The following is a 26,096-nucleotide window of genomic DNA, read 5'->3' on the forward strand; positions in this document are numbered from 1 at the left end:
AAAAATCTACTCTGTATATTTGATTTGCCATATTGCTATCCCAGTGCTTTTTTTACTTTCCCTGTGCAGGAGGCTAAGGAAGCTTCATAAATGTAACATGGGATCGAGGAATCACTCAATCTGCGACTCAGATCAGGGGCTCCCTGAAAAACGGGCATCTATTCCAACTCCCTGCACAATGCAGGAAACTCACACGAGTACATGTTACTATACAGAGTAGTTTTGCCCAGGACATTAAAAATGCCTTTGATCCTCCTGGTTATTCTGAATTTTTAAGTGCAATTAATCTGTTTAAGATTCAAGATCTGCAAAAGTTGAGTTTGGTGCGATCTGTGACAACACCATTAGCAAATGGAAAATGTAGATCTTGCAGTTCCAGACGAGGACGCCAGAGTGTGCAGTAACATCATGCAAAGGCCCAGATTTCTTGCCTAAAAGGTCACCCAAAACTGATGGAGGAGATCTTAATGTGGGTGCTAACAGACCACTGGGGTGCGTGAAGGGGTGTCTTTGGCCGGTCTGAGAGATAACTGGATAACTGAGAGCTAGTGGGGAAGTATTGGCTCTTGAGGACTGAAATTTCACAGAGAAAGGGGTTGCTTGCAGGTCAGGGTGAGGGCCACTTGAGAACCATCTGTTTCTACTAGTTTGCTCTGTGGATGCTAATCACTTGGGAGGGGGCCACATGATGGATGTATTGCTAGCAGAGGATGGAGACGGGAGCAAATCCTTTTTCCTGGGCCTTAATTCCCTTCCTTACAACCAACACAGTGAAGAACCCATCCTTTTGGGTGAGAAGATCCCGTTTGCTCGGTTCCTTTTTAAAAAAAAAAGCCTCCGTATTTTCGTGAGCTCGGGATCAGTTTATCCTGCATGAGAAACAGCAATGTCTGTTTAACGGCTTGTGGCTGTCTGCTCTTACAGGCCTGGCAGATGTTATACAAGGACTTATCAAAGCTGGAAGAGAGACCTCCGTAGTTGAAGGGAGAGGTTTTGGTTTTGACCTTGAAGGCCATCCCTGGCTTGGGCCCAACCTATCTGAGGGTCTGCTTGTCTGCTTATGCCCCCCACAGGACACTTTGCTCTGTAGAAGGGCTGGGAGATTCCACTTCTGACAGGAGAAACACAAAGGAATTTCTTTTTTTCTCCATGCTGAGGGTGGCTTTCCCCGTTTTGCTCTGTTCTTTCCTGGTGATGTCAGACAGAGCTGGCCCAAAGCTCTTTGGTACCTGAGGCAGAAAAAAACATACAGTTTTTCCACGTTTCCACTGCGATAGTAATAATAATAGTATAAAGTACACTAAATAATTAGCTATTTTCAAATGGGTAACTGTGTTGGTCTGAAATAGCACAATAAAATCAGAGTCCAGTAGCACCTTTAAGACCAACAAAGATTTATTTAAGCCGTGAGCTTTCGAGTGCTTGCACTGGTCTGAGGAAGAGTGCTTACACTCGAAAGCTCACGCCTTAAATACATTTTTGTTGCTCTTAAAGGTGCTACTGGACTCTGGTTTTGTTGTGCTAATTAGCTATTTGTTACCCTTCAGTAGTAAACACCCCTCCCCCCATGTTACTTCACGAGGCAGGTGAAATTGCCCTTTCTAAGGCAGGTAGATAGCCTTGGTGCTCTTTGTAAATGGAAGTTAGGACGGGGGTACTTCACAAAGGGCAGAGGGAAGGGGAGGGAGAAGCTGTGGCACCAGTTTGGCTGGTCAAAATGAAGGCTTTCGACAACGCTGAGGCATTCACAGGTACGTGTGAAGTGGCCCACTGGCCGCCAGGGGGTGAGATCCAATATCTGACCGTTGCCCCGTACTCTGGTGACCTTCACCTCCCACATGCCCAGAGATTACAGATTCATGAGGGTTTTATTTTAGACTCCAGGAGAATCTGTCCCCACTTGAGGGTGTCACCTGCTTAGGGGTGAATGCTGAGGAGTTCCTGACATCCCAACACCTCGACAGTGCCAGGGGGCAACTGAAGATGCCAACAGCTTCAGGCGTCAGGGCGACCGCTTGGGGAGAGGAGCGGGCAGGGAGGGGCATGCGGCCCATGCGGAGCCCCCCTCCGGTGCTCTGGTGCAAAGCAGCTGGGATTAGTGACGAAACCGTGGCCATGTTAATCTGAGCGCCCAGCTGTGAATCCAATCTGAGCTCTCACCGCTGTGACCTTCAGCCTACGCTGGTCTCACCAGACCAGTTTGAGCAGCAGCTGTTTATAGTGGGATTGTCATCCAACATTACGAAGTTTCTTTCTTTCTTTCTTTCTTTCTTTCTTTCTTTCTTTCTTTCTTTCTTTCTTTCTTTCTTTCTTTCTTTCTTTCTTTCTTTCTTTCTTTCTTTCTTTCTTTCTTTCTTTCTTTCTTTCTTCCTTCCTTCCTTCCTTCCTTCCTTCCTTCCTTCCTTCCTTCCTTCCTTCCCTCCCTCCCTCCCTCCCTCCCTCCCTCCCTCCCTCCCTCCCTCCCTACTGGAAGATTAAGGGTGCCAGTAAATTAGACAATATAAGAGACAGATCTGACCCATGAGACCCAACCCTCTTGCACCCTGTACTACACAGAGTAAGGACCAATCAATAGGAGAAGAAGGTGCCCGTGCCCCCTCCCCAAATCGTTCCCCTTTCCCCACATTCGGCCAGATCTTCCTAGCTGATCAGAAGGCAATAGAGTTGGACTGAAATGTCAGCTGCTCTTTTCCTTGTTCACCTTTGCTCCTCATTGTGCATTGTTTGCTGACTTCTGTGTTCATTGTTTAAAGAATTCATACATTTAGTTTGTGTGTGTGTGTGTGAGAGAGAGGAGTAGATTCTCTGGGTTTCTCTCCTTCTCTCAAAGAGCTTCCATCAGGGGCCATTTTGTGAGTGTTTTATGGGACAGTGAAATGAGGTTGCCAACCTCCAGGTGGGGCCTGGGGAGGCCTTAGAATCTTAATGGATCTCCAGGCTACAGAAATCAGATTCTCTGGAAAAGAAATGACTGCTTTGAAGGGTGGTCTCTATGGCCTTGATGAGGCCCCTCTTTTTTTCATCCCCCCCAATTCCCCCCCACCCAAGATTTTCACTACCCAGAGTTACAAGAATTCTTTTTCCTTTCCTCAGCAAACGCTGGCAGGGGCTCATGGGAATTGTAGTCCATGGACACCTGGAGGACCACAGGTTGACTACCCCTGCCTTAGAAGATCACAATGCCATCTTAAGCAGGTCTACTCAGAATCCTATTAAGTTCCATTCAACAGGGTTTACTTCCAAGCAAGTGAATTCAGGATTGTGCTGTAAAGATTTGTGTGTGTTCAGGTTGCCAGCCTCCAAATCAGGGCCTTCAGGTTTCCCAGAATTTCAAGTGATCTCCAAACTCCAGTTCCGCTGGAGAACGTGGCGGCTTTGGGGAATGGACTCTGTGGCCTTATGCTGCAGAGAGGATCCCCACCCACCCCTGTCCCTCCACAGGCTCATCACCCATATCTCCCAAGAATTTATCCGTTCAGAGCTGGCAAGAGCCCCTCCCTCCTCAGGCTCTCCCCCCAAATCTCCCAAGAATTTCTCAGTTAACATCTTGTGTCTATGTAGGTCAATGTCAGTCCCCACACTGCAGCAGCTGAGGCCTTTTTTGACCGCTGGTGTTTCAGTTTATCATCACAAAGCAAATGATTACCATCTCGGCTTTTAATTGAGCAGAAGCGAAACAATTTCAGAGTCAGGGTACTATGTATGCGGTGTATGCAGAATACAGCCTTCACCAGTATGTTGAGGGAGAAGATCCTTGGGCAGGGATCCTCGTTCTGATAACAGGGATATTCTTTTAACATCTTTATTTTCGGGTGTGAAATGCTAGAGGATGTGAGATTTGTTTCTTCTGCGAGTTTCACAACATACGGGACTGCCAAGGATTCGTTTTTTCCTTTTTAATGAGAAAATTCGTTTCACAGCAGGTTACATTTTACAAGCTTTGTTCGCCTCCTTCCTTAAGCACTCTCCTTATATCCAGCTCCAGTTGGCCCGTGTCACACCTGTCAATTGCTTTTGCTGGAATATAAGACCCTAAGATCTGGGTTTTCTCCATGTGGACGATAAAAGAACTCTCAAGGGTGACAAGGTAATTTTTTAGTTTCCTGCATGGTGAACATAAAAAAGCCCCACCACACTTAGCTCTCAGGGAGCAAAGAGCCCCTCTGAATCCTATTCACCAAGCCACCCCTGCAACGTCACACCATCCACTGAGCATAACGTATAAAAACTTTCTTCTCTCCCTCTTTTAAAGTGCCACGGAGGTCTGCAGCTCATACTTCCCAGCACAAACGTCTTTCGCAGAGCTCCATTAAGTTTGGCCCCTTGTCTCATAAAGTAAAACATTTATTATTCCATTAAGCCTCACCTGAACCATAGAAACCATCATTCCTAGCCCCCCCCCTTCCCCAAGATCAGGACTAGGCAGCACTTTGGACTACCAAAGATCAGGCCACACCGAGCTTTGTTAGAGACCTAGGAATCCCCCGCTTCCTTCAAGTGTCCGGTTTTGAGATTTCTTTTCGGTTCGCCGTTCTACCTTCTGCAACATCGCCCCCGCCATCCCTTAAGCGGCTTGAAGGGTCATGGGGAACCCCCTGGTTCACACCAGCCTCCTCCTTTGGCCATCATGCTAAAGAATGACTTATTTCTCCCATCGGTTAGACCGTGACTCTAGCTGGTTCCACCTGTTGAGACTTGGCCAGTCAAGGATTTTCCTTTGGGGGGTGGGGTGGGGGACGACAGGATGAACTAGTTGTGAAAGTGTTAACCGTTGACCAGTCGCCTCAGCTGTCCATCCGTGCCACGCTGTCATGTGGCCACACGCTGCACTCGCTTCTTCTTCCTGCCCAACCCAACCCTCCTCAGTCAAAGGACATCGGCGGTGTCATGTGGCCATGGCCGTTTCGGTCTCCAGGCTCACCCGCCGGCTCGTCTGCTTCTCCTCCTCCTCCTCCTCCTCTTCCTCTTCGCGGCAGGACCGGAGTGCCACTTCGTTCTCGTAGCAAAAGGAGGCACGGGCCGTGGTGACCCCGGCGGGAGGCGCCCTGTACTTGCGCTGGCTCAGCTCCTTCGCACTGCACTCCGGGGTTCCCGGCACCTCGTAGGTGCGGTGGAAGTGCCGGTAGTCAATCTCGTAGTGGCCACGCCGTTCGAAGAGCACGGGCTCAAAGCGGTGGCCCCAGCAGATCTCCCCTGGCAGGTAGGAGCTGCGGCACTGGGTGGTCATGGCCGTTGCTTCCACCATGCCTTCCAAGATGACCACCAGTTCAAAGTCGCCCTTGGCCAGTTCGGAAGGACCGTACTCGTAGAAGGGGCTTTCGCCATCGATCTCGTGGATGATGGTCACCGGGGACACCAAGAAGATGCGGTCGGTGCCGCTGTCGAAACCCACGTTCACGTCGATGTGGTCCAGAGGGATGTATTCCCCCTCGGGGGTCACGCGAGGCTGTGGGAAGTAAGGGGGAGAAAAAGGGAATGCGTTTTTGTGATGACCTAATACTGAATTGGGATATGCAAAATACAGTTTGCAAAGACCAGCAGACATTTTCATGATCATGTTTGGTAACATTATTGTCTTCTGGCCACTGCAGGCAGCATACAGCCCAATTTGCCTCCCGTCTCCTGCAAACACAGTGTAGACAAAAATAAGTTTCTTGTTTGCAAGAGTGCCTCTGAGTAGCTTTCAAAACAATGACCCTCTTTCCTTCCGAGCCCCTTGTAAGCTTCCCATTAACTCACCCATCCACTTAATCCCGCCTGCCTTTCATCTCTTCTGCCCTTCCAGCTACTTGTGTACCTTCCAAAGTATATTTTCCATATCTATTAACGACAATTAGCATTGATGGCTTTTAAAAGGAATCCCAGAGGGCAGGCCTACCCGTGCCTCTCAGCTATGATCCCTAAAGGGTATCTCCGTGTTCAGAGGTAGCATACCAAGACATCCCAGCTGCTGAGAGGCAATGGGAGGGGGACAGGGATTCCATTTCCTGCTTCGAAAGTATGATGGGCCACAGTAGAAAACAGGATGGGAGGCTGTGGCTCAGTGGTAAAGCATCTGCTTGGCATGCAGAAGGACCCAGCTTCAGTTCCCAGCATCTCCAGTGCGATGGGAAAGACCTTCCCTTGAGACCCCCAAGAGCTGCTGCCAGTTTGTGATGGTCTGACTGAGTATAAGGCAGCTTCATGGTGTCTGAACCATATAAGACCCCCTGGTCTGAGCCAGAAGGATTCTTATACCCACCCATCTCCTCACAAACTTTCCCTCCCTTTCCTACCAATAGAGAACTCCAAATGATTAACTTTAGTAAGCAGGATTGTTACCCCGGGCAGCCACAGGTGGCCAAACTGTGGCTCTCCAGATGTTCGTGGACTACAATTTATTCATTATATTTATTATATTTATATACCGCGCTCCCCAATTGGCAGGGGCTCATGGGAACTGTACTCCATGAACATCTGGAGAGCCACAATCTGGCCACCCCTGTAAGACATATTGGTAGGTGAGTGCACCTGGTGTACATCTCCCTTGCTCTTCCCTTGTCTACGGCCATCCATTCATCAGTTTGTCAACCCGGTTTTTAGTTTGATTTATTAACCCTGGAGGAGTCCGGTGTCTGTTCAAGGGATTTCTAAGATTCGCTCAACAATTGACCTCTCTTGGGGACCTCTAACTCCTGCCCCCTTGTATCAGGTAGGCGCACGTCCCCCATAACACCATCCTTACCCTCAGTAGCTGGGCCCGGACATGGGCTTCCACCAGATGGCTCTTGCGTAGGTTGGCCACGCGCCACATCAGGCAGAGTTTGCCATCGCGCATCGCCACCACCGCCGTCTCGCTGAAGACCAAGGTGCCGTTGCGCTTCTTGGGCTTGGCGATTTTGGCCATGATGGCCCCGACGATGAAGGCATCGAGGATGCACCCGGCGATGCACTGCATGACGACGGCCACCACGGCGGCCGGGCACTCTTCCGTCACGCTGCGGAAGCCGTACCCGATGGACGTCTGGGTTTCCAGAGAGAAGAGGAAGGCAGCCATGAAACTAGTGACCTCAGAGAAGCAGGGCTTGGGGGCCGGGGAGAACTCGGGGCCGAGATCCCCGTGCAGCGCCGCGATGAGCCAGAAGGTGAAGCCGAAGAGGAGCCAGGAGAGCACGAAAGAGAGGCAGAAGAGGACAAACATCCATCGCCAGCGGATGTCCACGCAAGTGGTGAAGATGTCGGTGAGGTACCGCTGGCCCTTCTCGCTCATGTTGATGAACTGCACGTTGCAGTGACCGTCCTTCTTCACGAAACGGCTGCGCGGCTGGGCAGGGACCGGCTTGCCGTTGGGGCAGCTGAGCGGGGTCTCCACGGCCTCTTCTTCTCGAAGCTCACCTGCCCCATCGCCGCTGCTGAGGCGGCGGATGGCTTGGGCTACCCCCATCTCTGAGGGGCTGGCCTTGGTCCCGGCCAAGGCTAGGCCGGGCTTGGGGGACTGGTGGCCCAGCCTGTGTGTTGTGCAGGACAAGATGGCGACGGAGGAGGTTTTAGCTGTGGCGCGATCGACGCACGTCGCTCCCGGGCAACCTGTGGAGAAGGAAAAGGGAGAAGGCTCATTATTAAGACTGTAATGCTTTAGACCAGGGGTAGTCAACCTGTGGTCCTCCAGATGTCCATGGCCTACAATTCCCATGAGCCTCTGCCAGCAAACGCTGGCAAGGGCTCATGGGAATTGTAGGCCATAGACATCTGGAGGACCACAGGTTGACTACCCCTGATTTAGACCACTGGCTTAAAGGGCATCTGTGCTAGGGTCGTCAAGCTGCAGGTGGGGCCTGTAGGTCTCCCAGAATTACAATTGATCTGCTGACTGCCCTAACGCCCCCCCCCAAGAGCATTAAGGTCATCTGACCAAAACCTGCTGAGGTTCCCCAGTCCAAGGAGGTGAGACTGGCCTCGGGCAGGGCTTTTCCAGCCTCGGCCCCAGCCTGGTGGTATGCTCTTCTGAAAGAGATCAAGGCCCTCTGGGATCTTGACCAGTTCCGCAGAGCCTGCAAGTCAGAGCTGTTCTACCAGGCCTATTGGTGGGGCCCTCAGGGACCCTCAAGAATGGACCCTCACTGTGCAAACAGAGGGAAGATCTGCCATCTAGGATTTGAAACCCACGCAAGCCTAAACTAGTCGGGGGCTACCGAAATATAACATGTTTCTACTGTTTATATTTATGATGATGTGATTTTATATGCTGAACGTCTGCTTGTTTTATGTCGCTACCTGCCCTCTTCCGCTTTCAATAAAGGTTTATTTGTTGTATTTATTACAGAGATCGCTTCACCTGGAGAAAGTGGTTTCTTTGAAGGGCAGACTCGGTGAGGTGATGTCATAGAGCAGGGGTGGCCAAGTTGTGGCTCTCCAGATGTCCACGGACTACAATTCCCATGAGCCTCTGCCTGACATTGCCTCGCCACATTGCATTAGGAATATAAGAAGTGTCCTGCTGGGTCAAAGACACTGTGGTTTTGGGCATTCCGAAACGGACGGTGGCTATATTCCCGGATCAAAACCCCCACATTCCTCACGGGAGCAGAACGTGGTCATTTGGAGGTAAAAGCAATGCTCAGGTGACATATTTCGGGGACAAACTGAGGCAATGAAAAGAGTTTCTGGGAAAACAAAGCAAAATTCCCTGGTTGCTGAAGGAGGCTTCAAGATCGATAAATACATACATCGAGTCACAGGGAACAGACAAGAAAAACCCACACAGCTATGCAAAACACAGCCCAAAAAGAACAGCCTCGCATTTCTTATGGTAAGCAGGGCATGAGCCCCCTCCGTGTCTTCTTGAAGATGGTGGTCTGTGGCTCAGAAAGAGAAAGGGGGGGGGGACCGGGACACAGACACCTTTATTTCGGTAGGTATATTCATCAGATGCACAGACCTCGATGAGGCCGACTAAGAGAACTTCAGCCCTGACATTTGACCCTCAGTGCAGGGTGGTTAGCCCTGAGCTGTTTACAACGGATTGCAATCTGAACTGCTCACAACAACATGCAGTTGCAAGTGGAGGAAAGAAGGGGCTGCCTAAAGCCCTATATGCTTCCTCATTTACTTTCCCAACACTTCTCTACTCCATGGTTAAGAATCACAGGACTAGGGCACAGTTCGATGGACGGTTGTCAGTATCCCCCCCCCCCCTCCCAGGAATGGGTTTTAGGATTGGTTGGGAAACTCCTGGAGATTTGGGAGTGTAGCTTGGAAAAGGCTGGGAACTCAGTGGGGTGCAACAGCACAGAATCCACCATCTTTTTCTCCAGGGGAATTGATCATGAGCGCTAATTCTGGGGGATCCCCAGCTCCCACCTTGAGGCTGGCCCCAGCCTGCCGTTCCCAATTTTTACAATTCCGGTCAGTGCCAAACCTCTTCCTCATTCCCGCTCTCCCCCACACACACTTTAGTTCAGCAGTTCTCCTTTCGGAGACAAGCTCTGATACAGGAGTGCCCTTACCTGGCTTCTGTTGCACGGTAACTGGACAGCAGGTATGAACCTGTCTTATCCCCGGCGGGGTCCAGAAGCGCTGCCTTCGCTAGCATCCGCGGCAGTTAATATATCCCCTCGGAGCAAAAGGGAGTGGTGAGGAAGTGGCTCCCGTTCGCTACTCAAGAGGGAGACCCTCAGGCTTCCCTGCACAAATTGCTTACGAAATAAATTTTCAGTCGCCCGAGGCAAAGGAACCAGTCAAAGCCACAATGAGAGCCGCGAGGGGACAAGGAAGGCCAGAATATTCATCTTACGGAAAAGGGGCAGATGTGCCTGGGTGTGAGAGAAGGTATTAAGCTCCTCCGAGGCCTCTGTCTACACCAGGGGTGGCCAAACGGTGGCTTCTCCAGAGGTCCATGGACTACAACTACCATGAGCCCCTGCCAGCTGGCAGGGGCTCATGGTAGTTGTAGTCCATGGACCTCTGGAGAAGCCACCGTTTGGCCAGAGTTTGGTGCAATATAGGAGTGAGTGGAATGGTATTGATACAGGGGTGGCCAAACTGGCTTCTCCAGAGGTCCATGGACTACAATTACCCTGTGCCCCTGCCAGCATGCTTATGGTAGTTGTAGTCCATGGACCTCTGGAGAAGCTAGCTTGGCCACAGTTTGGTGTAATACTGGGGTGAGTGGAATGGGATGGTATTGATACAAGGGTGGCCAAACTGTGGTTTCTCCAGAAGTCCAAGGACTACAATTACCATGTGCCCATGCCAGCATGCTGGCAGGGGCTCATGGTAGTTGTAGTCCATGGACCTCTGGAGAAGTCACAGTTTGGCTGCCTCCTGTTCTATACCATCCCATTCCACTCACCCCAATATTACATCAGCGCTCCCAATTATTCAATCTGTTATTGGCTTAGCATCGCCCATCCTACTGGACCCACATTCAAGACTGATAGAAGAGAAACTCTGTTCTCTGTATTTATTAATAAAAAGGAGGTTGGATATTTCTGAGCGTGCATTCCTCGAAGCACCAGGAATCTTGATTGTTGAGTCTTCCTTCCTTTCTTTATCTGTTTGATTTCCTCTTGCTCCCCACTTTACTGCCTTCTGGAGGGCAGAGAATCCCTCAAAGATCTACCCTTTCTCCTTCCATCTGCTTCTTACATCTAGAGAGCCAGCTTGGTGCAGTGGTTAAGAGTGGCAGCCTTTAATCTGGCAAGCTGGGTTTGATCCCTTGATCCTCCACATGTAGCCAGCTGGGTGACGTTGGGCTAGTCACAGTCCTATCAGAGCTGTTCTCACAGCGCAGTTTCTCCCAGAGCTCTCTCAGCCTCACCCACCTCCACAGATTGTCTGTTGTGGAGAGATGAAAGGAAGCCGATTGTGAGCCACTTTGAGACTAGGATACAAAAAACGAACTCCTTTTTCTTCTTCCACTCGGAACGTGTGGTGCATGACACCAAACCTCTCTGCAATAATCTATGTCGTTATCAAACCACTATACTTATCCTATAGTAGATCTTAGCCTTGCCTTCCCCTACTTTTACTATAACCTCCACCTTCCTCTATTGCTTCCCTTGAATGGAATTTGAGATTGTAAACTCCTTGGGGCAGCATCTCTGTAAAGCACTATGCAAACCAGTGGTGACCCCCCCCCCCCCCCCCGGCTTCGGGCACTTAGGAAACCTGACACTCACTTCTTTCAGATTTGCACCCATTAGATTCCACATCTCCAAGGCAGTCCCTGGATAATTCATGGTTTCCATCCCTCTAAAATGCTCCTGTTTATTGTAGAGTTATGTTTGAGTCCGGTGGTATTTTAGGTAAAGGTAAAGGTATCCCCTGTGCAAGCACCGGGTCATGTCTGACCCGGGGTGACGCCATCTAGCGTTTTCATGGCAGACTCAATACGGGGTGGTTTTCCAGTGCCTTCCCCAGTCATTACCGTTTACCCCCCAGCAAGCTGGATCCTCATTTTACCGACCTCGGAAGGATGGAAGGTTGAGTCAACCTTGAGCCGGCTGCTGGGATTGAACTCCCAGCCTCATGGGCAGACAGCTTCAGATGGCATTTCTGCTGCCTTACCACCCTGTGCCACAAGAGGCTCTTGAGTGGTATTTTAGAGACCCACAAAATAATCACCCCCCCCCCAAATCTTGTTGGTCTTTAAGGTGGTACCACTCAAATATAGCCGATCTATTGCAGATGGACATTGCTACTGTTTATTGTACAAACACTGGCAGGGGCTCATGGGAATTGTAGTCCATGGACATCTGGAGGACCACAGGTTGACTACCCTTGTTGTACATGACTAAAGTGTATGGGGTTGGAACAACTGGTGTCTCATGGGTCATACTTGGCTCTGCACTGTGGCCTCTTGCTGGTCACACCAAATTTGTAATCAATAGATGGAGAGTGGTTTGGCCACAGTTTCATTGGTGTGGCAAAGGATTGGTTTTCTTTTCACACTGGGATCGAGAGAAATATTCCTAACTGAATGAGCTCCTGGGGGACATCAGGGCCCTGACGGAGTTGGCTCAGTTCTGCAGGGCCCGTGAGACGGGGCCCTTCTGCCAAGCATTTGGTAGGGTCCAAAGAGCCTATAATATTGAATGGCCTCTCCCCTTAAAGGTCACTCCCTTGGGAACATCTGTTTAGAAGCAGCCCACAAAGAAATGACGACCATGTTGGTGTTGCTGCTAATCAAAAGTGCTGTTTAATGGTTTTAGGATTGTATAAATGGGTTTTATTTTTATTGTGACCAAAGATTATGTTGTATGCTGCCCTGAGTCAGTTCACCGGGAGAGCAGCATAAAAATCCAATGAATGAATGAATGAATGAATGAATGAATGAATGAATGAATGGTACAGTTCTTCAAGCAGTGATAACAACCATGAGGGATTCTATTGCATTTTTGATAGATTCAGGTGGGTAGCCGTGCTGGTCTGAAGTAGCAGACACGAAAGCTCACACCTTGAATAAAACTTTGTTGGTTTTAAAGTTTCCTTTGGACTCACACATTTAGCTTCCTTAGGATCAGAGGCAGTGCAACATATACAACAATATAGATAGAACATAAAGTGGACCCACTCCTTAAAAACTGTTAAAGAAAACATTTACAAGCCTGAAGCAGAAAAAAAATACAGCAATGCTTCAAGCCTGCTCAATAAGCATCAATAAGATGCATCCATAAACAATTTGTTGTCTCTATGCCATATGTTCAAATGCTGATAAGATTGTGAAAGGCTCAATCCACTGGATTATGGAAGCCAGGCATTTATCTCTCCAGAGTTGTAATATAAGTCTTTTTTAGCAACTCAAAGGGCACAGAGGGTACCTATTCAGTGATGAATACGTAGCTGTCAGAAGTCAGGCAAATAGTTTAAAAGTACAGAAGAATGCTTTGGTCACTTTTGAAGTCAAGAAAGTTTATTTGGCCACGGCACAATAAAGTTCTTTTAGATATCTTTTCTTTTACCGTCGTAGGATGACAATCGGATGAACAACCCTTGATAGGGGACACTGACTGTATCTTCAAAGATCTGCGAATGCTGTAATATTTGAGAGAAAGATTCTCCCCAAGGGGCAAGGTTGCATCAGTTTTGGGTCATTCCAGCTAGAAAATCTCTCTCTCTCTCTCTTTCTCTCTCTCTCTCTCTGTTGATCTTTTTCTGCTGGAGGCTGGGTGGGGAGGGGAGATCTGAGGAAGATAAGGACCTCAGTGGGGTACAATGCCACAGAGTCCCCCCTGCAAAGCACCCATTTTCTCCTGGGGAAATGATCTCTGTAGTCTAGAGATGAGCTATAATTCCAGGGGATCCCCAGGTCCCACCTGGAGGCAAGCACTGCTAGTGTGAACTGAGTCAAAGTTCATACTTGTAAGGAATGCTGCTCCTGACTGTATGATCTCCATGGCACACAAGCATAGATTGTTTCAAGTGTTAGCTGGATAACAGCCAGCTTGGTGTAGTGGTCAGGAGTGCAGACTTCTGGCGAGCTGGGTTTGATTCCCTGCTCCCCTACATTCAACCAGCTGGGTGACCTTGGGCTCACCACAGCACTGATAAAGATATTCTGACCGAGCAGTATTAGCAGGGCTCTCTCAGCCTCACCCACCTCACGGGGTGTCTGTTGTGGGGAGAGGAAAGGGAAGGCGAATGGAAGCCGCTTTGAGACTCCTTCTGCTACAGAAAAGTGGCATATAAGAGCCAACTCTTTTTCTTGGAGCAGCGGTTCGTCATCAGTGGCTATTAGCCATAAGGTATAGATAGAAGGCTGGCACGTCAATTGATAAATAAAATAAATATAAGACTATGTCAAGGGCAGCGATGCTCTGTTATCTTGGAGCTTGGAGCGGCAACAGTGGCAGGGTTTTGGCAGTTCCAGCCCCCCTGGTAGACCTCCTGACTGCACCAGGGTTTTGGCTACAGGGTTGGCCATTGGGCTGACCCAGCATGGCTTCTCTTAAGATTTTTGCCTGTTGAAAGCCTTCCTATTACATGGCTGTCATTTTAGCTGTTCCATTTATGTGGGGGAAAAGCACCTCTGGCCAGTGCAGGCCGTTATCTGAAGAATGGAATGGCCCCTGAACACACAGGTGTTGGGGCTTGTAAAAAGAACCAGCCCTTGGGATTCTTACCCAGCTGCCGTTGTCCTTCAGGAGCTTTGTCCTGCCTGACAAAGCACGCAGCTCCTCCGCCTCTCCCTTTCCTTGTAGTTGCATACGCAGGGGAAGCTTATGCTTCCAAATAAAGCGGATGTCAGGCTTAGCATTAAGTGGAATTTCATGGCAAAGTCAATATCTAATCTCAGACAAGATTTCTGGCCCAGAAGAGAGTTCTGCCTCCCTCCCTCTCTCCCTCCCTCCCTCTCAATGTCATTTTCTGCTCCTGCTGGTGGAGAACGCTCTCTGTGCAGTACTGCGTGGATTTCATGCAGCTACAGGGCCACAACGGGATTCAGGAACGGGAAAGGAACTCCGCCTCTTGTGGCAGCCATTTTGTAGCTGCACACACCGTGTTAGGTCAGGATGACAAAGGTTTGGGATCCCAGGTGATGAACACGAGCCTTAGGAGATGGTGAAGTAAAAGTATTTCACAAGAATGGAAGAGCCTAACGATCTTTTTTTTTTTTTTTTACTGACGGGGCCTGTGAAAGATGATCTGAGGGGAGATTTTTTGTGGCTATGCAACTGAGCTTGAGGTCAGATTATACTGCTGTCACTGAGGACCAGTTTGACTTGGGGAATCTTTTACGAGTGGCAGAACTGAACTGACCTTTTCTCTGCTGGAAACTCCAGCTATTTTGAACGGCACCACAAAAATAAGTTTGGCAACGTGCTAAGCGGAACGGTCCAGTGAAAGGGTGGCAGTCAGCAGAAGCCTGTTTTCTTGATTTTTGGAAAAGAGAAACAGGGCTAGATATTATGGTATGGCAGATGGAATGCCAGAACAGCATCTGAAAGAACCACATTCGAATCCCCGGTCAGCTATGAAAGTTTGCAAGGTGACCTTGGGCCAGTCCCATACTTGAAGCCTGACTTACCTCACAGAGTCATTGTGAGGATAAAATGGCATTTTAGAAGGCAGTCCCTATGTCCGGAAGAATGGAGCAGAATATTTAAGGAGTTGTTAAAAATATGGGGATGTTGACTACAAAGAAGAAGAATTGGTTTTTATACCACTCTTTTCTCTACCCGAAGAAGTAAAGTGGCCCACAATCACCTTCCCTTCCTCTCCTCATAACGTACACCCTGCGAGGCAGGAGGGACTGAGAGAGCTCTAAAGAGAACTGTGAGTGGCCCAAGGTCACCTAGCTGGCTGCACGTGGAAGAGGAGTGGGGAATCAAACCCAGGCCTCCAGCTTAGAGGTTGATGCTACACTATGTTGGCACTTGCCTCTCCTGCATTTAGAAAAGGATTCCCCAAGGGCTGAAATTAGACCCTCCTCCGATTGTGGTATCTGTGTGCATATCGATAGGTGCGGTGCCTGCCTCTGTCTTCTGGTTTCCCTCCCCACAACTTCAAATGATTAGACTTGACAGTCATCTTGAGATAGGCCAATATTCGGCGCTCTAGGGGAAAGTGTAAATTCTACATTTTTGTTGCTCTCTCCCGAGGAGATAAGGGGGCCAATCAATTTCTGACAGGATTCTGGCTCAGGCCTGAGCTATCTGGTTTTCCCTCTCAGGTGAGTGTACGTGCAAAAGTGTGAGAGAGCGAAACAGGTGGGTCCCCCAATCTTGGTTCAGGTGACAAGAGGTCTCTAGCAGATATGTTGGGCATTTCAACCTGTCTGAGGTAATTTCTGTACCATTAACAGCTCCTCAAGCTGAGAAATGAAACCGGCCTTTCCTTCAGCGTTTTGAAGAGCTTGCTTTGTGCAGTCCGTGTGGGAAACGAACATAGAATCATAGAATCATAGAATCAAAGAGTTGGAAGGGGCCATAAAGGCCATCTAGTCCAGCCCCCTGCTCAACGCAGGATCATGAGTCCACATCACATGTGGAGTGATGTGTGTGTGAATGGGGGTTGTGCTCATCTTCTATTCCCACAACTTCCATATGTTCACCCAGATGAGAGCTCTATGCATGCCAGTGAGGGTATTTTGTGTGGAAAGACTGCCTATGTACAACTTGTATGCATACATGCTCTGTTTCTGATGCCCGCAGGCTGTAGGGGAGGGCGAAGGAGAATAATTTCACACCATCTTCCTTTCACACATTCATTCTGCCCACAACGGTTGGGAGAACAGGGTATCAGCAAAACACTGCCGCTGACTCTAGGATCAAAACCACGGCGCCTTACAATGTCCTCCGCTAAAAGTTAAATGGTAAATGCCCTACCATTACAAGTCACGCCACGAGGAATTATTATACATTTCAAAATCATGATGTTTTTTGCATTGTTTCTCTAATTTCGATGTAAACCGCACTGAGCCGAAACGGGACGGCGGTATTATAAATATAATAAAATATTAACAGAAAGTCCTCTGTATAGGCCTTAAAACAACAACAGTATTCTTTATATAAATAAAAATTGATCCAATAAAATCAGAGTCCAGCAGCACCTTTAAGACCAACAAAGATTTATTCAGCAGGAGATTCTATAGATGAAACTGACAGGACTCTAGTTCAGCTCACAGAAGAGATTATAAACACCATGTAACTTAAACACTGCCTTCAAACATGTCATTTAAACCAGAATTCATTCATTCATTCATTCATTCATTCATTCATTCATTCATTCATTCATTCATTCATTCATTCATTCATTCATATTTGGTTCACCATTTGTCGTCAAACATCCTTATTTGAAGATTTCCTCAGTTACGTTGAAACGGTAAATGGTTAAATGTGTAATAATGTTCTAGCAATTGTTGACTGGATGGCCTCCCCTTGGCCAAGCTGCTTGCCCTGCCGCGACCCCTGTGAAAGGGTCGTTTGACCCCCAAAGGGGTCCTAACCCCCAGGCTGAGAACCATTGCAGCTGATGGTTCCCACCAGCACCATTAGGTATATCGTAAAGATTTTGGATTGCAGCGATTCCTATCCAGGCCACCGTGAACCGTGCTGAGCAAGCAGCACCCAGGAAAGATGCATGCATGCGTACGAGAGGTATGCTCACATTCCTCTGGGTGAAGCAAGGGCAGTAATGCACTGCAGAAACCTGAGCCGTGACATGGAGACAAATTATTCCCGGATCTGGCTTCCCTTCTTGATCTTACTGGCCATATCTAGACTGTGTCTTCAGTCTGAGATGAGACTAGCTTCTCCACCTTTTTAGAGCTCCATTCCCAGCTCATGCTGCGGAGGAAAGTTATAAACAAAACAGGTCCCTATACGTGCAGATGGACAGCAGGGACAGAATAAAAAGGGAAGTCGGCTTCCCACAGCTAAACTTTGCCCAGGAGATCTTTTTAAGGGTCTTCTGCTTCACATCTTTGGAAGGTCAAAACCGTAGGAGTGAGAGAACAGAGAGCTTTCTGTGGTGGCAACACAACCGTGGAATAGCTTTCTTCAAGGGCCTCATTGTTACCACACTTTCACTTTTGGGAATCAATGCTTGGGCCGTGGGCCCAAAGGGATGTTAATTTTCCTTCTGCCTTGGGGTTCGTTGTGCTATAATTTCATCTTTAGTTTACTGCTTTTGTTTGGGAGATATATTTAGCAGAAGAGTCCAACAAGCTTAAGTGCATTTAAGTCCCCCTTGGTTTCAACAGCACACGCTTAAATATTTTTTTAGAGATTTGGTGTAGTGGTTAGGAATGCGGACTTCTGGCAAGCTGGGTTTGATTCCCTGCTCCCCCATATGTATCCAGCTGGGTGGCCTTGGGCTTGCCACAGCACTGATAAACCTGTTCTGACTGAGCAGGAATATCAGGGCTCCCTCAGCCTCACCCACCTCACAGGGTGTCTGTTGTGGGGAGAGGAAAGGGAAGGCGACTGTAAGCTGCTTTGAGACTCCTCCAGGTAGAGAAATGCAGCATATAAGAACCAACTCTTCTTCTACTTCTTCTCTTGTTGCGATCGATGTGACTTAAATGTCCCTGAAACTGGCTGAATCTCACCTTCTATTCCACCCCCTCCAGGCCCATCATGTACCAGATTTTAAAAATACACAAACAATTAATTAATTCCCGCCCGTTTGGGAAATCCTTCCAGGGCTGTCAAAAAACTCCAGGGTCTCACCAACCCCTGGCTGAGAAAGCCTGCTCCACGCATTTTACCCCATGGAAGTACCTCCCCAGACCCTACCGTCTTGGAGCTCCACCCCCCACATCTCTAGGTATTTTCCAAAACGAGTACCTGAAGGCGGTATTCAACACCAGTGCTTCAGGTGCTACAACTTTCTGTTGACTTAAAAGCCAAATGGGTCCTCATATTTTCAGTAAAAGGATATGGGTGAATTCCAGAGGGGTCATAGATGTGACCATCAGGAACGGCCATGCAGGGGGTTATGGGACCAGCATGGACCAAAGCTATGTGGGATGGGGGCTGTAGATTGAGTACTATGTGCTGAGAAAGCTGAGTGGACCTAACCTATTATCTTCTCGGAGGATGGTAGCTGCTATACCAGAATCCATGAGAATCCACTTCAACAGTAGCTTGATTTAGGGCACTTAGTAGGTGAGGCACAAACCATTAAAAAAAACCCCTTACTCATAGAATTCATCATAGAATCATAGAGTTGGAAGGGGCCATACAGGCCATCTAGTCCAACCCCCTGCTCAACACAGGATCAGCCCAAAGTATCCTAAAGCATCCAAGAAAAGTGTGTCTCCAGCCTTTGCTTGAAGACTGCCAGTGAGGGGGAGCTCACCACCTCCTTAGGCAGCCTATTCCACTGCTGAACTACTCTGACTGTGAAAATTTTTTTCCTGATATCTAGCCTATATCGTACTTGTAGTTTAAACCCATTACTGCGTGTCCTCTCCTCTGCAGCCAACGGAAACAGCCTCCTGCCCTCCTCCAAATGACAACCTTTCAAATACTTAAAGAGGACTATCATGTCCCCTCTCAATCTCCTTTTCTCCAGGCTGAACATTCCCAAGTCCCTCAGCCTATCTTCATAGGGCTTGGTCCCTTGGCCCCAGATCTGATTTCTACAGATTAAACTCTGTTCAAAGTGTCAAGGCAGGCCAGGCTGGTTCCTGGTTTTGCTGGCTGGCAAACCTCAGGGTAAGGGAGGTGTCGCAAAATACGGAATGTGTGTGTGTCTGTGTGTGTGTGTGAGAGAGAAAGAGACAGAGACAGAGTGAGTTCTGGATTCCTCCCCCCCCTTCCCGGCTTTGTCAGACTGAACACATCTGCCCCGTCCGGAGTCGGTGGTCTGCTCATCTCTTAAAGACATGCTCCTGGTCTGATTAATCGTCAGGGCTGAAAAGCCAGCGTAAAACCCTCCTGCCGCTGCCAGAGACCTGCCGCCCTTGATCGGCTGCCCAGAGGGCACAGCACGCTGAACTGTGCTGGTCCCTACCAAAGCTAAGAATCAGAGCAGGGCAGAGCAGGGGGTGGGCAGGCCAGGAAAGAGGCCGTCTTAAGCACGGCACGGCTGGGAGAGATGCATGGCCAGTCCTGAGTAGGGACGCCAGCCTCCAGGTGGGACCTGGGATTCCCCTGGAATTACATATCATCTCCAGCCTAGAGGGATCCGTTCCCCTGGAGAAAAGGGCTGCTTTGGAGGGTGGGCTTCATGGCATTATACAACACCGAGGTCCCTCCCTGCCCCAAATTCCGGCTCCCCCCCAAAAAGTTTCCAAGGATTTCCCAACCCAAAGTGAGCAATCCAATCCTGAGTGGGCTTCAGTGGAAACGCTGGAAATGGGAATACTGGGTTGGAAATGGAGAGGAACAGTTCCCTTCCCCCATTTAGAATCACAGAGTTGGAAGGGGCCATAGAGACCATCTAGTCCAACCCCTGCTCAATGCCGGATCAGCTTAAAGCATCCAGGATAATTCTCCGGCCAGCCACTGATTGAAGACTGCCAGTGAGGGGGTTCTTATATGCTACTCACCTCCTTAGGCTACAGTTTTACAAAATCAGCTAATTTTTTGGACACTGCATCCCTCATGGCACAAATGGGAGCTTTATCCCATGGGACTCGCTCACTTAGTGGGGCCACATCCCACGTTCCTTCGCAAAGCAGTGGAGAAGCGATCAGGTGTAGAGTGAATGCACAGGTATGCTTGGATCTGGGAAGACTCTGAAGAAGGTAAAGTCTTTACTGGGGGAGGGAGGATGGTGATGAGGAAAGGAGGGGTGTTCCCAAACAACGCAAAATGGCAGGCTCAGGGAAAAACCCCACTGCATGCTTTTCCTCACTGGGCAGCCCTGAATCAGACCCCGTTAAACCCTACTTGAAAAGATGAAATCTGGTTTTCTGGGGATTCCTTTGCTGCAGGGCAAGTGAGGGGGAAATTCAGGCCTGCGTCCGAAGAAGCAAATTTTAGTGCGGAAACGGGCAAAAGAGTTGACCCTTTAAAATTGCAAATCCAAATGATATTGCTGGTGCGGAAACAGTCCGTGGAGGGACACCGTGCACAAACCTCATCCGTCGGTCAGGGATATGGGACTTGGATCAAAAGATTCTCTGTGTGTTTGGGGGCTTGGTCATTATTTCCCTGTCAATGCAGGGTTTAGCCCCCATAGCAAAATCCTCGCCCAAGTTAATACAGATTAAGCTCACTTCCCCATGTAGACAAACCCTGAATTGAACTTTAAAGCCACTTTTTAATCTGTAATTAATCCAGGGGAGCGGGATGTGAATACACAGCCCTGTTTCTCGAGAAGTTTTAAGTTGCCACTGGTGTATTAATACCGCTTAGGGGAGCTGTGCAGTTCAAGGTCAGCAAGCAAGCCAAGAGCCATCTTCTCTTGGCAGGAAGAGGTGACAGAAAAGAAAAAACAGCGGGTAACAAATCCCAAGCTACCCAGGAGTGTGTGAAAAGACTGGGGCGTGGGAATCGTTCCCCCTATCTGCAGCACTAACTGTGGCAGATATGTCTGAGGGGAATTTACCTCAAACCCTCCTCTGGAGATGGGGCAGTTCTGGCTGGCCGTTATAAACTTACACCAAAGAATCAACGCTTCTGTATTTGTAGTATGCAAGCTTTGGAGGATTTACCTCATGACCTACTTGACTGCCTGCTTTATGTACAACCCAGGGCCAAATTCCTTGCTAAGATTTTACCCGGTCTGAATTCTTATTCCGTTACTGAGAAGATCATCTTTCTTCTGTCTGATTCTGCTTTCTAAAATGTCAGCAAGGAGAATGAGGGCTAATGTTGTTACTATGAAAGTTGTTCATTTTTTTAAAAAATTGGTGTGCCGCTCTTATTGATGTATGGCTTTATAGTTTTTAGGTTAAATTATGAAGAAGAAGAAGAAGAAGAAGAAGAAGAAGTAGTAGTAGTAGTAGTAGCAGCAGCAGCAGCAGCAGCAGCAGTAGTAGTAGTAGTAGAACAAGAAGAACAAGAAGAACAAGAAGAGTTGGTTTTTATATACTGCTTTTGTGTACCCAAAGGCTGTTTGGACAGTGCTTGGCCAGATCCATGAGGGATCCAATCGCTTTAAATAAATCATGTATCTAGTTGCCTGCAACCTTGGAAAGTTCTTTTGTTCTGTATCTGTATTGTATATATTGGGGGGCTTGTTCGGTGGATGGCAGTTCAGCGTACCAGTTCAGCTAATCAGGAGCTGAAAGATTTCACTGCCTCCGTGCTCCTGAACCCATGGATTTAATACTGATACTTCATGCTTGTTGGAGGAAGCTGATTTCTCCCTGTAAGAAGCTACCAGTCAGGGGTGATATTTTAAAACAGGGAAGTGAAGTTTTGAAACAGAGAAGTCAACAGACTGACTTGGGTGAAAAAGGTCAGAGCACAATCTCCCCAGGTTAGAAAATTTCCAGAGGTTTGGGGGTGGAGCCAGGTTTTGAGAAAGGGGAGGGGCCTCAGCAGGGAATAATTACATACGGTCCGCCCCCCCAAGCAGGGGAACTGATCTCTTTCACTTTTAATTCCAAGAGATCTCCAGGCCCCGCTGGGAGACTGGAAACTGTCCCAGCTGATATGGAAGCCTTGCTTCCAAATTATCAATAGCATTTCTTTTATTCTTACTTATTTATACTTTGATTTATATGCCGCTGCTCCCAAAGACTCGCGGAGGTTTACAATAAAATGGTAAAAACACAGAACCTTAAAATCCCCAGCACAAATTCAACTTGTATACTCACATATCACAAATCCTCAATACATACGTAGATTAGCATGGGGCCCCTATGCTCATGTGGGAAAGGGCCTAGGATGCCCTTGCTTTAAGTCAGCCCTGCGCTACAGGGGTGGCCAAACTGGGGGTCTCCACATTTCCATGGACTACGATTCCCATGAGCCCTTGCCAGCACGTGTGGATAAAATGGCGGAAAGGGAGCCTTACTTGTGTTGCACTTCTGTCGTGTCCAATGGCCCATACAAGGAAATGTACATAGAGAAGAACTTGGATAGCTGGAACAGGTTGCTTCTAGGCAAAGGATCCTTGTTTGTGTGAAACAGCTAATAGGAAATAGAAGGAGAGATCGGCAAATCCAGCCCCCTCAAGCGCCACTGAGTAACTTATCCATCCTCATCTCTAAGGGCAGATTTCTATAGAAACATTATGGGATGTTGTGAATTGCACTTACTGCACCCACAAAACCTATCCTGAGATGATTTTCGCTGAAGGCATCTTAAGGGGTGGAAATGTGCTGGGTAGGACACACTTATGGAAAACTGGACTGATCTATCAAAAAACTCAGGCTGAATTCTCTCAGGTGCAGGATTCCACAGCAACGTTTCATGAAAAGGACCGTCCAATTCTGAGCCTACCCTCTACCTACCAGAATGACCTTCACAATCAAGCGCCCCACAAGTAGCAAGCAAAGATATCGAGGAAGACCAAATAAAACCTGCAGATTCCTGTAGACAAGCAAAACCACACCGTATACGAGAACCACCTTCCTCTGTCATCATACCAAGCCCTCTACAATCATTATTTCATGTGGCCCTGGGAAAAATTCTTTCCTGACCCAGATATGACCCAGTTCTATTCTCCAAGCAAGCGAAAACAAAACTGGGACAATTCCGTCCAGTCCAGCATCCTGTCCAGACAATTTAGAACCACACAGTACCTACTCAGAAGAGAACCCCCAAGGTTACTTCCTCTAGTGTAGGGATGGCCAAACTGTGACTCTCCAGATGGCCATGGACTACAATTCCCATGAGATCCTGTCAGTGCTGGGAATTGTAGTCCACGGACATCTGGAGAGCCACAGTTTGGCCACCCCTGTGCTAGTGACCTCCTCTAGCCAGCATCAGACTCGTCACGATTGCCCCTTGGGTCTCCACTGGAAGGGGATGCAGTGACAATTTACTCTTTCAGTTTGTGTATAGAGGTCAGCTGAAGGTCATGGGTCTAGAGTCGAATCGCAAAGTGCTAAGCACAGGTATCAGACGCTGGCCGGGTCAAGTATCTTCTATCATGTTAAATATTCACTTCAGAGAGGACAAGAAAGAGAAGTGACACATATTCATCATTCCAGTGAAAGGAAAAATTGAGGTGGGACAGCCAGCTGCATTCCCATTTGGGGCACACCTGAGCTGGCATTAGAAACCTAGACCTGAATATGAGACCTGATCTTTCCAATGACAATCTCAGCCCTGCTTCCTACCTCCTTTTTGAACAGTCCCTGACCGTGGACCCATCTCTCCATGCTCATCTATCTGCAAACTGTTTATCGGCGCATGGCTCAACGGGCTTCTCTCCTTCCCTTTGCACCCATCCACCCTCCCACTGTCTCCCAGCAGATTGCTTCTTTCTTTAGAACTTGCATAAAATTATAGAATCCTGGAGTTGGAAGGAGCCATACAGGCCATCTAGTCCAACCCCCTGCACAATACAGGATCAGCCTACAACATCCAGGATAAGCATCTGTCCATCCACTGCTTGAAGACTGCCAGTGAGGGGGAGCTCACCACCTCCTTAGGCTGCCGATTCCACTTCTAAACTGACTGTGAAAAATCTCTTCCTGGTTTTGGTACATCACACCATCACTTAAAACTCATGCCGTCCTGTTTTCACACTACCCCATAAATGCCCATGACTTCTAGCTCCTTGGACAGCTGCTCTCTACCTATTTCTCTCGAATTACCCATTCAGGCTCCAGTTCGCTTAGCTGCTATGGCATCCAGGTGGTCCCCGTCAATGTTGGCCAAAGAGGATGAGTGTCAAGAGGCCACTCATGCTCTGTGACATGTTGTCACCCCTCCTTTCACCATCATGCACTTCTCCCCAGATACCTCTTTGCAAAGAAGCCACTTACCCCCTGGTAGCTGAGCGCCACTCCATCTTTTGAAGCTTGTAGGGGCTCACTCCAACCTTGCTGGCACCTTTCTGCTCTCCTCCTCTTCCCCTTCTCGTCCTCCTCCCCCCTTTTCCCCTAGACGTTGAGGAAGATGCCTCTCTCTTCTGGCTTTCACACTCGCTTGTTCCCCCCAGACCAACTGTTGGGACCGTAGATCCCAGCTAATCCCTGGAGAATTTGCAATTTGCCATGAGTTGAGAAGGAGGTGAGGACATGTCCCTCCCCTGGCTTTTGGGGATTGGCCGCTGTTTGTGTCTCTCTCCAGCTGTTTAGGGCAGCTGGAAAGAGGGAGGGAGAGAGAGAGAGAGAGCATTAAAAAAAAAGAGGATATCAAAAGTGAGCTGTAGGAGGAGTAGAATGTAGCTGTAGCTTTCACTTCCTTGCCTCTTTGTGGATTTTCTTCCCATGCATTATCAGGTCATTAGATTTTTTTTTTCATTCTCTCTAATGCCCTCAGATCCCCTTATTTCCTCTCTCAACACTAAGCAATAAACGTTCTGGCTGGTAGATCAATGCATGGAAAATGCTCCCAGGGGATCAGAAACAGCCTGGTGGAATCCACTAATGGTTCAAGCCTTGGATGGGCAGGGGTGATAAATCACAGACCAAGCCCATCTGGGCCATATTTACCTCACATGGCTAGTTAGATGTGTAAACATGAATTTAAGTGCAGGGAGGGGCAGGGGATACGCTTCCTCCAGGGCTCTCTTCATCACAGTTGTGCTATCATAGCTATCATTTACCAGGTTAACACAGCACGCTGGTCAATGTTTGCGTCATTTCTGAGATTTCCTGGTGCGTCTCAAGGATCCCCCCCCTGGTTCCATCCCTCTTTTATCTTGGGTCAATGGGAAACATCCAGGGAGGTGAAAGGGTGAAGACTGAAGGCCAGCCTTCTGCATTTAGCCGGACATGTGCGTATTAAGTGCCAGCAAGTTGCTTTTGATTTACGGCGAACCTATGAGCCAGTGTGGCGTCGTGGTTAAGAACGGCAGCTTCGGATCTGGCGAGCTGGGTTGGATTCCCCGCTCCTCCACATGCAGCCAGCTGGGTGACCTTGGGTTAATCACAGTCCTGTTAGGGCTGTTGTCACAGAGCAGTCCTGTCAGAGCTCTCTCAGCCCCACCTCCCTCACAGGGTGTCTGTGGTGGGGAGAGGAAGAGAAGGCGATTGGAAGCTAGTTTGAGATTCCTCCGGGCAGTGGAAAGTGGGGTATAAAACAAACTCTTCTTCTATGAAAGAGGAACTGTCCTGTCATCGTCTATGAGGCTTCCTTGACTGAGTGACTCCATTTCCTGTTGGGTCTTCATCTTTTCCTGCCACCTTCAGTTTTTCCTGGCCTTACTGTCTTTTCCAGTGATTCTTGTCTGCTCGTAATTGTGAACCGTCGCGAGTTCGAATGAAGACCGGTGGTATATAAATCCGAAAATAAACAAATAACTAAAATAACGTGACCAAGGCACGATAGCCTCAGTTAAGTCATTTTTGTCAGTTTAACCACCAGCCTTATGTAAATCCTAGTCTTGGGCCATGTGCTTTGATAATTTATTGATACATGATGAAAATATGGATGGTGTTTTATTATTAGTCAAATGCACTTGGTACGTTTTTTTAAAAAGATTTCCTGAGTGTCAGATTTTTGGGGAATGTTTCCAGTGAACCTTCTAAAACATGTCATCAATAAATCCCTTTGTTATTTACTTTGAACAGACCAATGTGAAAACGTTAATTGTTA

General features: G+C 48.4%; 1 protein-coding gene across 3 annotated transcripts; it reads right to left on the minus strand.

Moving 5' to 3' along the window:
• Positions 1–3,881: 3,881 nt before the first annotated feature.
• Positions 3,882–24,479, minus strand: KCNJ14 (potassium inwardly rectifying channel subfamily J member 14). 3 transcript variants are annotated; one of them, XM_077314257.1, is made up of 4 exons: positions 9,486–9,601; positions 8,315–8,642; positions 6,725–7,566; positions 3,882–5,446 (listed from the first exon to the last, which is right to left on the minus strand). In XM_077314257.1, the coding sequence occupies exons 2-4, from the start codon at positions 8,361–8,363 to the stop codon at positions 4,886–4,888; spliced, it is 1,452 nt and encodes a 483-aa protein (XP_077170372.1). In that variant the 5' UTR covers positions 8,364–8,642; positions 9,486–9,601; the 3' UTR covers positions 3,882–4,885. The 3 variants fall into 3 exon arrangements, with proteins under 3 accessions (XP_077170372.1, XP_077170374.1, XP_077170373.1); XM_077314259.1 differs by lacking the exons at positions 8,315–8,642; positions 9,486–9,601 and adding an exon at positions 24,320–24,479; XM_077314258.1 differs by lacking the exon at positions 8,315–8,642 and having other exon boundaries at positions 9,486–9,642.
• Positions 24,480–26,096: the final 1,617 nt, after the last annotated feature.

The sequence above is a fragment of the Paroedura picta genome, chromosome 16, assembly GCF_049243985.1.
Source record: "Paroedura picta isolate Pp20150507F chromosome 16, Ppicta_v3.0, whole genome shotgun sequence".
NCBI classification, from domain to species: Eukaryota; Metazoa; Chordata; class Lepidosauria; order Squamata; family Gekkonidae; genus Paroedura; species Paroedura picta.